This window comes from Choloepus didactylus, chromosome 19 (assembly GCF_015220235.1).
Source record: "Choloepus didactylus isolate mChoDid1 chromosome 19, mChoDid1.pri, whole genome shotgun sequence".
NCBI lineage: Eukaryota > Metazoa > Chordata > Mammalia > Pilosa > Megalonychidae > Choloepus > Choloepus didactylus.
In genome coordinates this window covers 48,318,145-48,331,859 of record NC_051325.1, presented here as the reverse complement: position 1 = coordinate 48,331,859, position 13,715 = coordinate 48,318,145, and the positions used below count along the sequence as shown (strand labels likewise).

The following is a 13,715-nucleotide window of genomic DNA, read 5'->3' as shown; positions in this document are numbered from 1 at the left end:
AATGGTTTATAATGTAGAATGTAGGGGAATTAGCAATAGAGAGCAATTAAGGAAGGGGGAACAGTAATCCAAGAAGAACAGATATGCTATTTAACGTTCTGGGGATGCCCAGGAATGACTATGGTCTGTTAACTTCTGATGGATATAGTAGGAAAAAGTTCACAGAAATATTGCTATAGTATGTAACTTTCTTGGGGTAAAGTAGGAACAGGTTGGAAGTAAAGCAGTTATCTTAGGTTAGTTGTCTTTTTCTTACTCCCTTGTTATGGTCTCTTTGAAATGTTCTTTTATTGTATGTTTTTCTTTTTTGTTTTTTTTTCTATACAATTGATTTAAAAAGGAAAAAAGGGTAAAAAAAAAAAAAGGAAAAAAATATGTAGTGCCCCCTTGAGGAGCCTGTGGAGAATGCAGGGGTATTGGCCTACCCCACCTCAATGGTTGCTAACATGACCACAGACATAGGGAACTGGTGGTTTGATGGGTTGAGACCTCTACCGTAGGTTTTACCCTTGGGAAGACGGTTGCTGCAAAGGAGAGGCTAGGCCTCCCTATAATTGTGCCTAAGAGCCTCCTCCCGAATGCCTCTTTGTTGCTCAGATGTGGCTGTCTCTCTCCAGCTAAGCCAACTTGAAAGGTGAAATCACTGCCCTCCCCCCTATGTGGGATCAGACACCCAGGGGAGTGAATCTCCCTGGCAACGTGGAATATGACTCCCGGGGAGGAATGTAGACCTGGCATCGTGGGACGGAGAACATCTTCTTGACCAAAAGGGGGATGTGAAAGGAAATGAAATAAGCTTCAGTGGCAGAGAGATTCCAAAAGGAGACAAGAGGTCACTCTGGTGGGCACTCCTACGCACAATTTAGACAACCCTTTTTAGGTTCTAAAGAATTGGGGTAGCTGGTGGTGGATACCTGAAACTATCAAACTACAACCCAGAACCCATGAATCTCGAAGACAATTGTATAAAAATGTAGCTTATGAGGGGTGACAATGGGATTGGGAAAACCATAAGGACCACACTCCACTTTGTCTAGTTTATGGATGGATGAGTAGAAAAATAGGGGAAGGAAACAAACAAACAAAGAGACAAAGGTACCCAGTGTTCTTTTTTACTTCAATTGCTCTTTTTCACTTTAATTATTATTCTTATTATTTTTGTGTGTCTGCTAATGAAGGTGTCAGGGATTGATTTAGGTGATGTATATACAACTGTGTAATGGTACTGTGAACAATCGAATGTACGATTTGTTTTGTATGACTGCATGGTATGTGAATATATCTCAATAAAATGAAGATTAAAAAAAATAAAAATAAAATAAATAAAAATAAAAAAATAAAACATATACACAAAAGGAAAAACAAAAGTTCTTTATCACCACATTTGCCTTCTGAATAAAGAGGCTCCTGTGAAACAGAAGGTCTTTTGGCTGCTAATTACCTTTCTGGGTTTAGCTATGCAAAAATTAGATGAAATAAAACCTGAGGGTGGCTAAGTGGTTCTGCTCAATAAAGAAAGAACTGGAATTTCTGGGGAAATCTGTGAGGGGAAAGAGCAAGGAGACAGGAAGATGATAGAAGGCTGGATTTTCCGCTATGTGACCCCTTCCTGGGATGCCCAAATCATGAGCAGATGTGAGAATGCTCATAAATGCTTTCTGTGGATAATTTTTTTGCTCTTTATGGAAACTGAGGAAGGAACTGAGTTTCAATTCTGGGCTGTTTGGTTGAGAAACAGAGAAAGAGGCTGTGGAGATGATCAGGAGAGCACCTTCACCCGCAAGGAATATACAGGGCATGAAAGTAAAGGTCAAGCTAATTTGACCTAGATCTGCAAGTGCTGAGACATCTGGGTTATATGTAGTTTATTTACCAAAAGTGATGCAGAAACAAACTGATATGTGTATGTGTGGAAAATAAATTGACTTGACTACTCCACACTACTGAAAAATTTTTTACAACTTATGCAGTGATTTGTACCCATTTTAGGTCACATATCCTTTGAAGACTCAGATGAATGCTAAGATCCTTTTCTGCAGAAAATGTGTATGTTCAAATGAATATAATTTAAGGGTGTTAATGGAACCCCTGAAGGCCATCTCTGGATCCATTAAAGGTCCACAGACAAAGTTTGAGAGTTGTGGTCCTTGGGAAACCACAACCACGTTGATAGACATTACTTGTTATTGACGATGACTATCACCTTGCAATTTATAAAGAAGGCATAAAAACATCTCCAACCCTCATTAATTTTACATATTTGTTGGGGAGCTAATATACCAGATTCTGAAGGAAAAAGATCAATGTGATGTGATCCCCGTCTTCAGGGAGTTACAGTCAACTGAAGGAGGCATACAAGAAACAGAACACAACAGGGTCGGGTAAGATCAAATGGTACATTTTGGACCACCCTCACCACTCAACCTCCTTTTTGGCTCCAGGACTTCCTAGCTCTAAATGCAACAAGTGGAAATGTTTGACAAGAATGCTGAGTACAAATACAGAAGAAAGCAACTAGAGGTCAGAATACTGGAACCATTTTAAAACAGCCGGCTTGCTCCTCCTGTGGACTTTTGATTTCTCTGTGCCTGCATAAAAATATCTCCAAAGAAGCAGAGCTCTTTTATTTAAACAAACAGCGACCATGGATTTTTTTAAATGCCACTTTTAAGAAAAAGGAACTAGCAAACTAGAAGATTGTTCTGAAAAACAATGCCAAGGAAAGCTTATAGCCCACGTTACTGGTTGGCACTAAAGGTAGTGGCAGGGTTAGATAAGCAAATATTTACTGAGATCTGAAACAAAAATAATGTCCAATATTTGCATTGCAAAGGGACTCTCAAGTAGATTGTCTAATTTATTCTGCAAGGTCTATCTGCTTAAAGTGCTTATATTCCCATTTAATAGAAGAAGAAATGGAAGTGACAAAGGGTGAAATAATGTGCCCAGGGTCATTTGTAGCAGAACTACCTACATTTTTCCAAGTTTCCAAGGAAAATGATAGCGTTAATGACTGAAATAGGAAGGGCAGAAGGGGTAGCAGCCCTGAGGAATAGCAGGTGGAGAGGATATGCTGACAGGGCGCAGTGGTTATAAGCATGGGTATTGAAATCAAATGGACTTGAGGAAAAATCCTGGCTCCCTCCCCCACTTACTAGCTCTGTGACCTTAGGTAAATCACTTAGCCTCACTGGTCTCTGGTCCATTCGTAAAATTAAAATACTAGCATCCATCTCATTTGGATGTGAGCAGGTGGAATAAGAACAGGAGATAAAGTGTAGGGGTAATAATTTCTTCATCTTTCACAGAGGAGAGCTGAGAGATACAGAATAAGTAGATTCAGATTGCCATTTCCAGTCAATATGATCAACTAAATATCCTGAAAACCTCCTCCCATAAAGACCTAAAATGATAGATGCCATCACCTTAGCAAATACCTTAAATGCATGGCTGAGCTTCAAAGAAAGCATGGGAAATTACTGAGGCCAAATAAGAAGGCTAATCCAGAGATCAGCATGCACCAGAACCTTCAGCTGCACTGAAGGCACCTGCAATTCTAATAATCCAGAGAGACTTATTAAAGAAACTGTTAAAAAAAAATATGTGCACATGCATGCACATTTTATTCAGAGTTTTGAAGGTAACCACCACAATTACTAAAAACCATAAAAGTAGAAAACAAGCGGCTCTGAGGAGAGGGCCTATGTAGGGCAAGTGGAAGGGAGATTTTTACTTTTTTCTTTACATCTTCCTGTTCTATCTGGATATTTATCTTTGTGTACTTCTATTACTTTTATAATTTTTTTTAAACTGGCAAAGGAAGGAAGGTCAGTGGAGCTCTGCCATCACTAACCACAATTAATAATAATGGGATGAATAAGGTAAATATAAAATTCAGAGGAAAAAAGTCTTATGATACTAAAATAGGTATTCTGCTTTAAATAGAAGATTCTTGTAATGATAAAGGCATTTTGACAATCCATAAAATGGAATACTATGCAGCCAGTAATAAACGATGCTGCTTAAAAGTATCTAATGACATGGAGAAAGTCTCATTTTAATGGTAAGGAGTATATGGTAAGGATGCATATTTATCAAAGGAAAAGTAGTATTTTGCATAGAAAAAAGAATGGAAGAAACTGTTACTCAGTGGTGTCTCAGAGCAATGACACCACAGGTAATTTTTATTTTCTTCGTTTAGTTTACCAGAATTTTAAACTTTTTCCACACAGCATTATTTTTGTAATAGGGAAAAACAAGACAGTATTGCTTCTATAAAAATATATATATAAAGTAACTTTTTAAGTTCTTTGGACAATACATACTAAGAGCTATAAATATGTAACATACCCTGACTTTTAAGTTACAGAAATTTATAGCAGAGTTATTTATATTACTGAAAAAATACTAATAAGCAAAATATCCAACACATTGTCTGGCCATTAAAAACGGTGAAGAGAGACACAGCTGAGCTCTGCCAGCTGCATGGTATCCGATCCTGATCATGGCTGGCCCAGATGGTGAGCCCCGCCTGGGCTGGCACAGGGGGAAGGCACTGATGCCATCCACAAGAGTAACGCAAGCCAGGTAAAAACCTCTATGAGAGTCGGGAGGGAAGCCCTGCCAGCTGCACCCGAAAGTGGAGGAAATGAAGTCTCTAAGCTCTCTGCAGGCACCTCACCAGGATTCAACCCTCTTGGTGACAAGCACAGGACAGAAAAAGGAAAAGGAGAAAGAAAGGAGGAAAGCAAGTCCTAGGAAAAGAAAAAGGAGGATATTTCTTAAAAGTGTGATGGAGATGACAGAATGAATCTGTAAAATCTGAGTACCCTGTGAAGCCTCTGAAGTCCTTAACCAGGCAAGAAGCTTTGAGGGTACATCAAAGTTAGCTACTAGCGGATACACATACTAAATATATATATATATATTGTGGTAATATATAGTACATAAAATTTGCCATTTTAACCATTTTTATGCACAATTTAGTGGCATTAACTATCTTTACAATGTTGTGCTACCATCACTACCATCCATTACCAAGACTTTTTTCATCACCCAAAACAGAAACTCTGTACCCATTAAGAAATAACTCCTCATTCTCCCCTCCCCCAGCTCCTGGTAACCTCTACTCTACTTTCTATAAATTTGCTTGTTCTAGATATTTCATACCTAGTCCTCATTCATATTTTGTCAATGGTTGCAAAAACATAATTAACAGCCCTCCCCTCCTGCCCTTTTGGACACAGAAGCCAATCAAAAACTCCAACTTGAACTTGATTGGTTTATTTCTTAAATCATTTCTAATCTAGATCAGCCCTCTGACAATGTCTGATAAAGAACCGATCTCTTTACAACAGTGAGTCTTCTAATACTTGCAACACAAGTTCTCTCTGCTTTTATTTGGGTGTTCTTTAACGTCTCTCAGTAAAGTTTTATGGTTTTGTCCAGAGTCCTACTATTTTTGACGCTGTTGTATATAGTACCTTTAAAATATTAACTTTCTGCTTGTAGCTGGTATACAGGAATACAATGGACTTTTGTATATTTACTCAGTATTCACCAAACTTGCAAAACTCTTTAATTTTAATAATTTATATGTAGCATTCTCTCATTTCTATACAATCAGGCCATCTGTAAACAGTAAGTTCTCTGTTTCCAATTCTTACATCTTTTATTTTTCTGGCCTTACTACAATTGTTATGACTTCCTTCCCTCTCCTCCTCCCCTTTTGCTTTGTTAATTTTCCCTGTTTGTTTTCTATTTCATTAATTTCTACCCTTTTCCTTGTTTTCTTTGAGATTATTTTACTGTTCTTTTTCTGTCTTGTTAAGATGGATGTTTGCTCCATTTTTAGTCTTTCTTCTTTTCCAACACATGCTCTAAGGCTATACATTTTTGAATCTGTGAATTCATGTCTCTCAACTATTATGGAAAATGTTTAGCTACTATCTCATCAAGTACTGTCTTTGCACCATTCTTGCTCCTTTCCTTCTGGGACTCCAACAAAATGTGTATTAGAGCGTCTCAACATGTCCTCTTAATTCTTTTCTGTATTTTACATACTTAATAAAAAAAGTTTTCTCAGGAATTTTATTTCTCATATTTTCAAGAAAATTTGACCCTACTGAACCTTGAATAAAAATTTGAACTCAATATGCAGATACACAGAGGCACTATTATTTTGCAGATGGAAAAATGAGGGCTTGGATATCTTGTTTAGGGTCACAGAGACAAATAATGGCAGAAGCAGTGAGAAAATTCTGGGCTATTTTCCAACATGGTAGAATAGGATTTCGGTCCTCCTGAATTCAGCAAGGGTATAATTTGCAAGTAACCATTCCCTTGAAAATTAGTCAGAATTGACCACACTTATAGGTGGAAATGAAATTCATTCCTGATAGTGGCTATTGGGTTCTGTTCTGGTACAGAAACCTGAAATGGGAGACCAGGGCCATGTTCCTTCAAGCGACCTGAGCAGTATACGCAAATAAAGCCTCCTTTTCTGAGACAGATGAGTTTACTGCTGCTTGGACCTAGGAGTCTTCATAGAGGCACAACATATAACTTCTCAGATCAGTATGTCAACACTCGACAAACTCAGGAATTTAGAGAGGAGGCCAAGGGTTGGCATATGTCCTGCTGAAGTACAACCCCTGATTTCTCAGGAAGCCAACAATGCACTAGAAGCAGGGCTCCCTCCACCTCTGCCCCACAGGTTACTCGGCCAACAGCGACTAGAAGGTCCAACAGTTGACTGTCCTCTTATTTATTAGTGCCACGGGGGATTTCCTGTCCCTGGGGATGTGGCAGAGCAGAATATCCAAAGTGTCAGTGGTTATCTGACCAGATATGTACAGTTTTCCAAAAATCTCATCGAATCTAGCCAGAAGGTCAGGGAAATCTTTTACTTCTTCCCTCACTGTGGCCAACACTTCTGAGAATTCATGTCTTTTCAGAAAGCTTGATAAATTTCCTTCTGCGGGATCCTTTAGTATGTTCATCAGGGTTTCCAACACATTTGGGTGAAGACGGATAATATTTAAATTAATGCAGCTTTTGTTTTCCGGCTTCACGATTTGAGAAAAAATGGGTATAACTTTTGCCACTTGGTTCTGATTCAGAGCTAATGCTACAGCAAAACAGGATGCTCTCCTGGATAGAAAGTCTCCTCTGATTAGGGCTTCTTCTTTTAAGGTAGTACAGATTTTAAAAGACTCAGGGCTATTCAGTTCGTAGCAAATCGCAAAAGCAAGGACACAGGTATCTTTGCTGAATTTCACATCTTGATTTTTCATCTCTATCAATACTTTCAATGCACTTTTATATTTGCCTTTCATAAATAACATATCCATCAAAATATTGAATGATGTGGAGTCTGAAAAGACACCTCGTAAATGCTGGTTTGTGATGAGCTTCCGGGCAGATTCTTCAAGATCCAACTCATAAAAGAACCTCATGAAAAGTGGTCCAAACTTGTACGCCCCCAAAGTGACACTCCTGTTATCCGTGTGATACCTGTAAATGACATTTTTAGCCAGTTGCACATCATTCTGGGACCCACAAATGAAGCAAAGTTTTCAACTCTTCTCTCAAGATGAGCCATTCTGGCTCAATTTCTCTTCCAAATTTTGAAAATAGGTTTCTTTGGTGCCAAGAAGATCATATGCAATAATCATCTTCTTATGCTGACATTCTTTTAATTTTACAATATTATCTGTAAGTAGATATCTTTTAGCACAGCTTAGTAGAGAAGACCGGTTTGCGAAACACCATCCCTTCTTTAGGATACTTGGCTATGCATGAAGCAAAGTGGAATAGAGCTTGTTCAAGGAATCACCCAGTAAAACAGCTGCGTGCGCTCCAAGAGGGCAGCGCCAGCAGCTGGAGCCGGAGCCCCAGACCATTAGATGCACTGAATTCCGTAAGGTCTGTAACAGAACTCCCTTTGAGGGCTGAGATGCGGCAGCCATGCTGTCCTGGGCTGCACCCTGCATTTTACATACTTTTGTCTCTTGATTCTTTGTTCTGAATCAATTTCTTCTGACCTATCTTCTAGTTCACTAATTCTCTCTTCGGCTGTATAATCTGCTTTAAAACCCATCCACTGTGCTGATTTTGGTTATTACATCTTTCAGTTATAGTGTGCCTTTTTCAAATCTGTTCTGTCAATTTTGGTAACGTCTAGTTTCTTACTGAAATTTTCAACCTTGGTTTTTATTTTTTACACAGTAAAAGTAGTTGTTTTAAAGTCTAGATCGAAAAGTCCAACATCTCATTGTCCTTGATGATCTGTTTTTGTTGAGTACTGTTTCTGCTACTTCTTATTCTGATGTCATATTTCCTTGTGAATCTGTTTTGATGTCAGGATGGTAGCATCTTCCTCCAGAGAGGATTTTCACTTGCTTCTGTCAAATGCCCAATGACACTCTTAGTTGAGGACAATGAAAAGTAAAAGTCCTCTGCACTTAGAGGCTTGGCAGCAAGGCTGTGTGAGGGCTGTCCCCTTATGTCCTCCTCCATTCAGGAGCAGAGGTGGTTTATCTGAGTCCCCATCCTTGACAGGCAACAAGCTAGGAATTCTGTCCTCATAGGTGAGGCCACCAAAAGTACAGCTTAACTTCACAGATACTTTCTCAGCATCAGCAAATGTCTATGGAGCAAAAATGGTTTGGATAGCTAAGCTTACCCTTCCTTGGTTTTTCCTTACTTCTAGATGTTGGCAGGGCAATTCTTCAATCTCTTGTAAACTTTTTGAAGCTTTCAAAGAAATGTTTTTATATTTTCTCCAGCTTTTTAAACTGTGCTCATCAGAAGACCTGTTTCATATGACCTAGTCTTCCATCACTAGAAGTGCAACTCCCACCACAGACGTTTCAGCAAAGTGTGAATTCTGTAACATGCAATGGTAGTGTCTATTCAAATAAGTAAGTATATCAAATTTTGAAAATTATGAAATAGAGCAATAAAAGGATACAATATTCAGGAAAACAGAAACATGAAAAGGGGAAGAAAAGGGAAGTTGATTTATCTTTTAACATTTCATAGAATATCTACAGGAATTTCTTGGGTGCTGATGAACAGATGTTAGTTTCCTAAAGAAAAATATAATTAGCCAATCAAAAGGAATTTTTACTTATATTTTCTGTGCTTTTTAAAAATATATTTTTTATTTTTAAAAAAGTTTATTTTAAAAGAGAATTTTTTTAAATAAAAGCCCAGATGAGATGGGACTATTGTGAAGCTGAGATATATTGAAATTTCTAAGAGCTTTTTCTTACTGAGAGTTTTTCAAAGCCAAAGTTCATTATCTTTGCTTATATGATAGGTGATAAGAAATGATGGAAACATTTTAAGTGGCAGGGTGACATGCACAAAGTAGAGTTTTGGCATAATGGCTTTGGTAGAAGGAGCCCCACCAGTCAGGCATGAAGAAATATGAGGTTGTACTGGAGTGTTGGTAGTAGAACGGACCACAGAAAGAAACAATGTAAAAGACAAGATGATTTTATACTCATGTAACTATTTATTACTCAAATACTTATTCAGCTTCTACTACTGAGTATCAAGTACAGGGCAAAAGGTATCTGAACTTTACCAAAACCAAACAAATAATGAAATCAAACAATCATACATCAAGTGTCAGTTCTTTTCACCTGTAAAATGAAGAGAATAAAATACCTGACTCATACAATTATTATAAGGATTAAAGGAAACTATATCTATAAAACATATTGAGTCCTCTATAAATATTTACTACTACTATTACTACTACTATAGCTACTATACAACTACCTTTAAAAGCCTAAAAGTTTTGCTCCCAATGACTCATGGCTTTACAGGGGTCCCTTGCTTTAGAAAGCTGGGCAACTTGAGAAATAGAGAAGTTCTTGTCCCTCTGCTATGTGAAGGCTCCCTCCTGAGTTCTCTTTCAGTGTTAAATAGACATGGAAAAGCCTTGGAAATCCAAAATAACACCAAGTCTAGTGTTAGAATCCTATACTCCACCATAGTTCTTTTTTAAAAAATTATTATTTTTTGTCTTTTTTTTCCACAATAGTTCTTTGAAACCAAGACATCAGGGAATAGCTTCTTTCAAATACTTTACTGGTCAGGAAAGGTTGGGGAGTTGATTGGTAAAAATGGTATAAAGAAATGAGAAGAGCAAGACTCTTGTTATGTTTAGGCTACTCTAAATACAATGAAAACCTCAACAAAATCATTTCTTTATATATGACAAGAAATGGATAAGATTCATGGCCCAATTCTTTATTTTAGTGAAGCAACTCTCATTGTAAGATATATACAACCCCCAGAAGTTTATTTTGGAAATCCAAACAATCCTGGGAGGTCTGAAGAAGAATGAGTTTGCCAAACTAGAGACATTTATGCCACTGTCATAAAAACAATGAGTGGGGCCTTTTAGAAAACAGCATATTTCAAAGCCTTAGCGGAAAGTGAAGTGTGTTGGTGAGACTTAACCCTGCACTTCTAGTATGATTTCATATACCAATCTGAGAAAATTAGTAAAAAAATCAACTAGGGTCTTTCAAATTTCTATTCTGCTATAAATGAAAAAGAAAATGTTATATTGAAATCCAAATTTAGCACAGGTCTTCATACACTTCTTACCATTTATTAGCCAAAAGGCATCATTAGGGCTATTTGAGTATTGGCTGTCACATATGAGTGATAAGGTATTTATCAACGGGGAGATATATGTGCCCAACATTTTTTTAAAAGCTTGGTGATTCAGCTAAACGTGGATAGAAAATAAAAACATTATTTTAGGAAATGAATGATTTAGTAGTCAACAGTAATTCATCTACAGTAAACTTTATAATTAAAGGGATCTCTAATATTCCTTCCAACCCTTGAGTTCTCTGACTTGATCATGCACCAAGTATTTACTTAAAAAAAAAAAAATTTTCTCAGAGGAAAACGATCTTCATACACACAATTTGAGAGATGCGTGGGAGTACTAAGATGAAGCAAATATTTCCAGAGTATGAGCAGGCTGCTTTTCAGATGAAATTCTCAAGTATCTCTAAAGAACTGTGGGTGAGCTCAAACCATGTGGGCCTAAACTACTCTGTAATTTACCCAAAGTTAGCAAGATGGTATCTCTGTATTTAGAGGCAGAAAGATAACAAGGTAGTTTGGATACTTAGAAGATTTTAACTTAAGGTCTTGGGTACAAAAACATTTATAAACTTACATAAAACCTATTGAGTCTGGCAAGCTTTGGAGAAAAAAACAAAAAATCTGGTGAGAAACGAACTTCCTATAAATATATTTCAGAGTGTTTTGACAGCCGAGTATTTTTAAGCACCATTTTTTAATAGTTTTTTGAAGACCTGGATCCTTCAATACTTTTACATTTGCTTATTCATTTGCTTTTAATAGAAATAAAAGCATTTCCTAATTAAAAACACTGAAGTTAATTCTATCCACAATTACTTTTCTTTAAGAACAACAACAAAAGTAGCACAGTAACATGTTAAATAATTTTTGGTACCATGTCAAAAATCCAGATATTAAAATAGAACACTTAAATGATATTAAGTGTCAGTAAGTTCCTAAAACCCAAAATGTAACTATATTTCTAATACCTTACTCTTAGATAAGGAAAAATGTTGCTTGTATTGTAGACAATAAAAATAAATCAATAAGGTGATTATTATCCTGTGTCCTGCCAATTAAGCTGGGAGAAATCCTGTTTCTGCAAAAACTTTTTTCAAAATGCAGGCTATCTGAGAGTCTTCCCAGAGACCTCTTAAAACCAGTTTTCGGGGCTCTGTGCAGACATTTGGGATCCTACAAAGCACTCAGGGGTTTGGCCTGATGCCCTGTGCTAAAAATATCCTTGGAAAATCAAGACCCAGGTTGGTTCCCAAGCTGGGGTCCTGCACCACTACCAATGGCAAATCACCATCTGACCTGGCCCCTGGCACCCCTCTGAGGTTCTCAGCTAGCAATTAGATCACCTATGGATCCTGCTCAAAACCCATCACCTCCCATTGCTCTTAGGATCAAGTTAGAAGTCCTTACTTGTAGTTGGGATATTGAGTACATGGGTGTGTACATATATAAAAGCAAGTTCTGGGCATTTCACTGAAAGTAAATTTTCTCAGCTACAAAAATTTTAATTAATGAACTGATCTACAATGCTCTGCATGATCTGGCCCTGCCAACTTCTGCAAATTTATCTTATGTCCATTTTCTTCCTCAGTTAACTGTCCTCCAGGCACACTGGAACTTCTTTTAGTCCACACACTTCTTTGTCCTACCACAAAGTACTCCCACCACCACCCCAACTCCCACCCCTATCTCCAGCCCCTACTCCCACCCCCCACCCCCCGTGAGGCCTTCTCTCTGGCATACTCCCTTACCCCACCTCCTCTCTTAGTTAACTCCTACTTACCTTCCCAATTTCAGTTTGGGTGCCTTTTCCTCCTGGGAAGCCTTCCTTTCTCCCTTCATGCACTATGTTCCCGTGGCATCCTGGACTCCCCCACCACGGCATTTACTTTACATACACACACACGCACACACACACACATCAGACTATAAGGTTCATGACAGCAGGGTTCACATCTATATTTTTCACTGCTGTAGCCCTAGCAGCTGGCACATCACAGATGATCACAAGTATTCACTGAGTGAATGTCAAATAAAGGCATAAGAATACTAGTCATTCTGATTTATAAACCTTCCCTCTCCATTTTGCCGACCCTCATGTGCTATCTGAATTCTGTCACCTCAAACCCAACTGTTAAAGCATCCTAGCTCTGGTTCTAACTCTGCTTGGGTTTGCTATTTCAGGAGGAAATTGTTCAGGTTCAATAGAACTTGAGTTAAGGTGACAATAATATTCAAAGAGCAGGATGTATATACTTGTTTAAGATGTATGCTTTAGGAACCTGACTAACCATCAGCCAAAGAATTGCTTTGTCTGGACAAGGTTTTGTGTGAGATATTAGGCTACATGCCTTGGTCATACTGGCATTCCAGGACAACATAAAACTTTAGCTTTTCCTGAGATAGCATTAATGACGTGACACCTTAGCTTTCAGCTCTGTAAAGTCAAGAAAAATTAATCTGACTGAATTCCCTAAAAATTCTCTCCCTTGCAAGGTTGTTATGAGGTGGTGGGAAGGAAAACGAGGATGAGTCAGTGTGAGTCAGTGTTAAGAAAAAAGCTCTGCTTCTGGTAAACAGCTTGCTCTTTTACAGACAGGATTAGGATTATCTGACTCCCACTGCTAAAAATACACAAATAACAGGTGGTATACATTATATAAGTAGTTCCAAAACAGAGACACAGATCATTGACTCTAAAAAAGGAACAGTTAATCAGCGATGGGCCAGACTTTCCCCCAGGGCCTGTTTCTCCTTGGAGAAGCAGCAAGACTATGCAAGCATTTCCTTTGAGACAGTTAAGGTCCTAAAGGTTCCTTCTACCCACTCAAGTGACCTGGAATGATGTGTCTCCCTTATAAAAACTACCACTTAATGAGCACCTACTATGTGTCAAGAATGGTGCTAGGCACTTCATATGTCTAGCTTTAAGCTTTACAACAAATCTGTAAGACGGATACTATTATCAACTTTTATAAATAAGGAACCTGGATCTCACAGAGTTTGCACAGTGACAGTGCCAGGATTTGCACCCAGATCCGACTAAGAAGTGCATGCTTGTTTCCCTATATCCCCAG

At 38.0% G+C, this 13,715-nt stretch overlaps 2 protein-coding genes across 3 annotated transcripts in view; both read right to left on the bottom strand.

Moving 5' to 3' along the window:
- Window positions 1-13,715, bottom strand: part of PKIG (cAMP-dependent protein kinase inhibitor gamma) — a 108,470-nt gene that overhangs the window by 71,261 nt on the left and 23,494 nt on the right. The gene's annotated exons all lie outside the window — the stretch shown is intronic.
- Window positions 6,735-7,546, bottom strand: LOC119515297 (pentatricopeptide repeat-containing protein 2, mitochondrial-like). The gene is made up of 2 exons (XM_037811157.1): window positions 7,516-7,546; window positions 6,735-7,330 (listed from the first exon to the last, which is right to left on the bottom strand). The coding sequence occupies exons 1-2, from the start codon at window positions 7,544-7,546 to the stop codon at window positions 6,735-6,737; spliced, it is 627 nt and encodes a 208-aa protein (XP_037667085.1).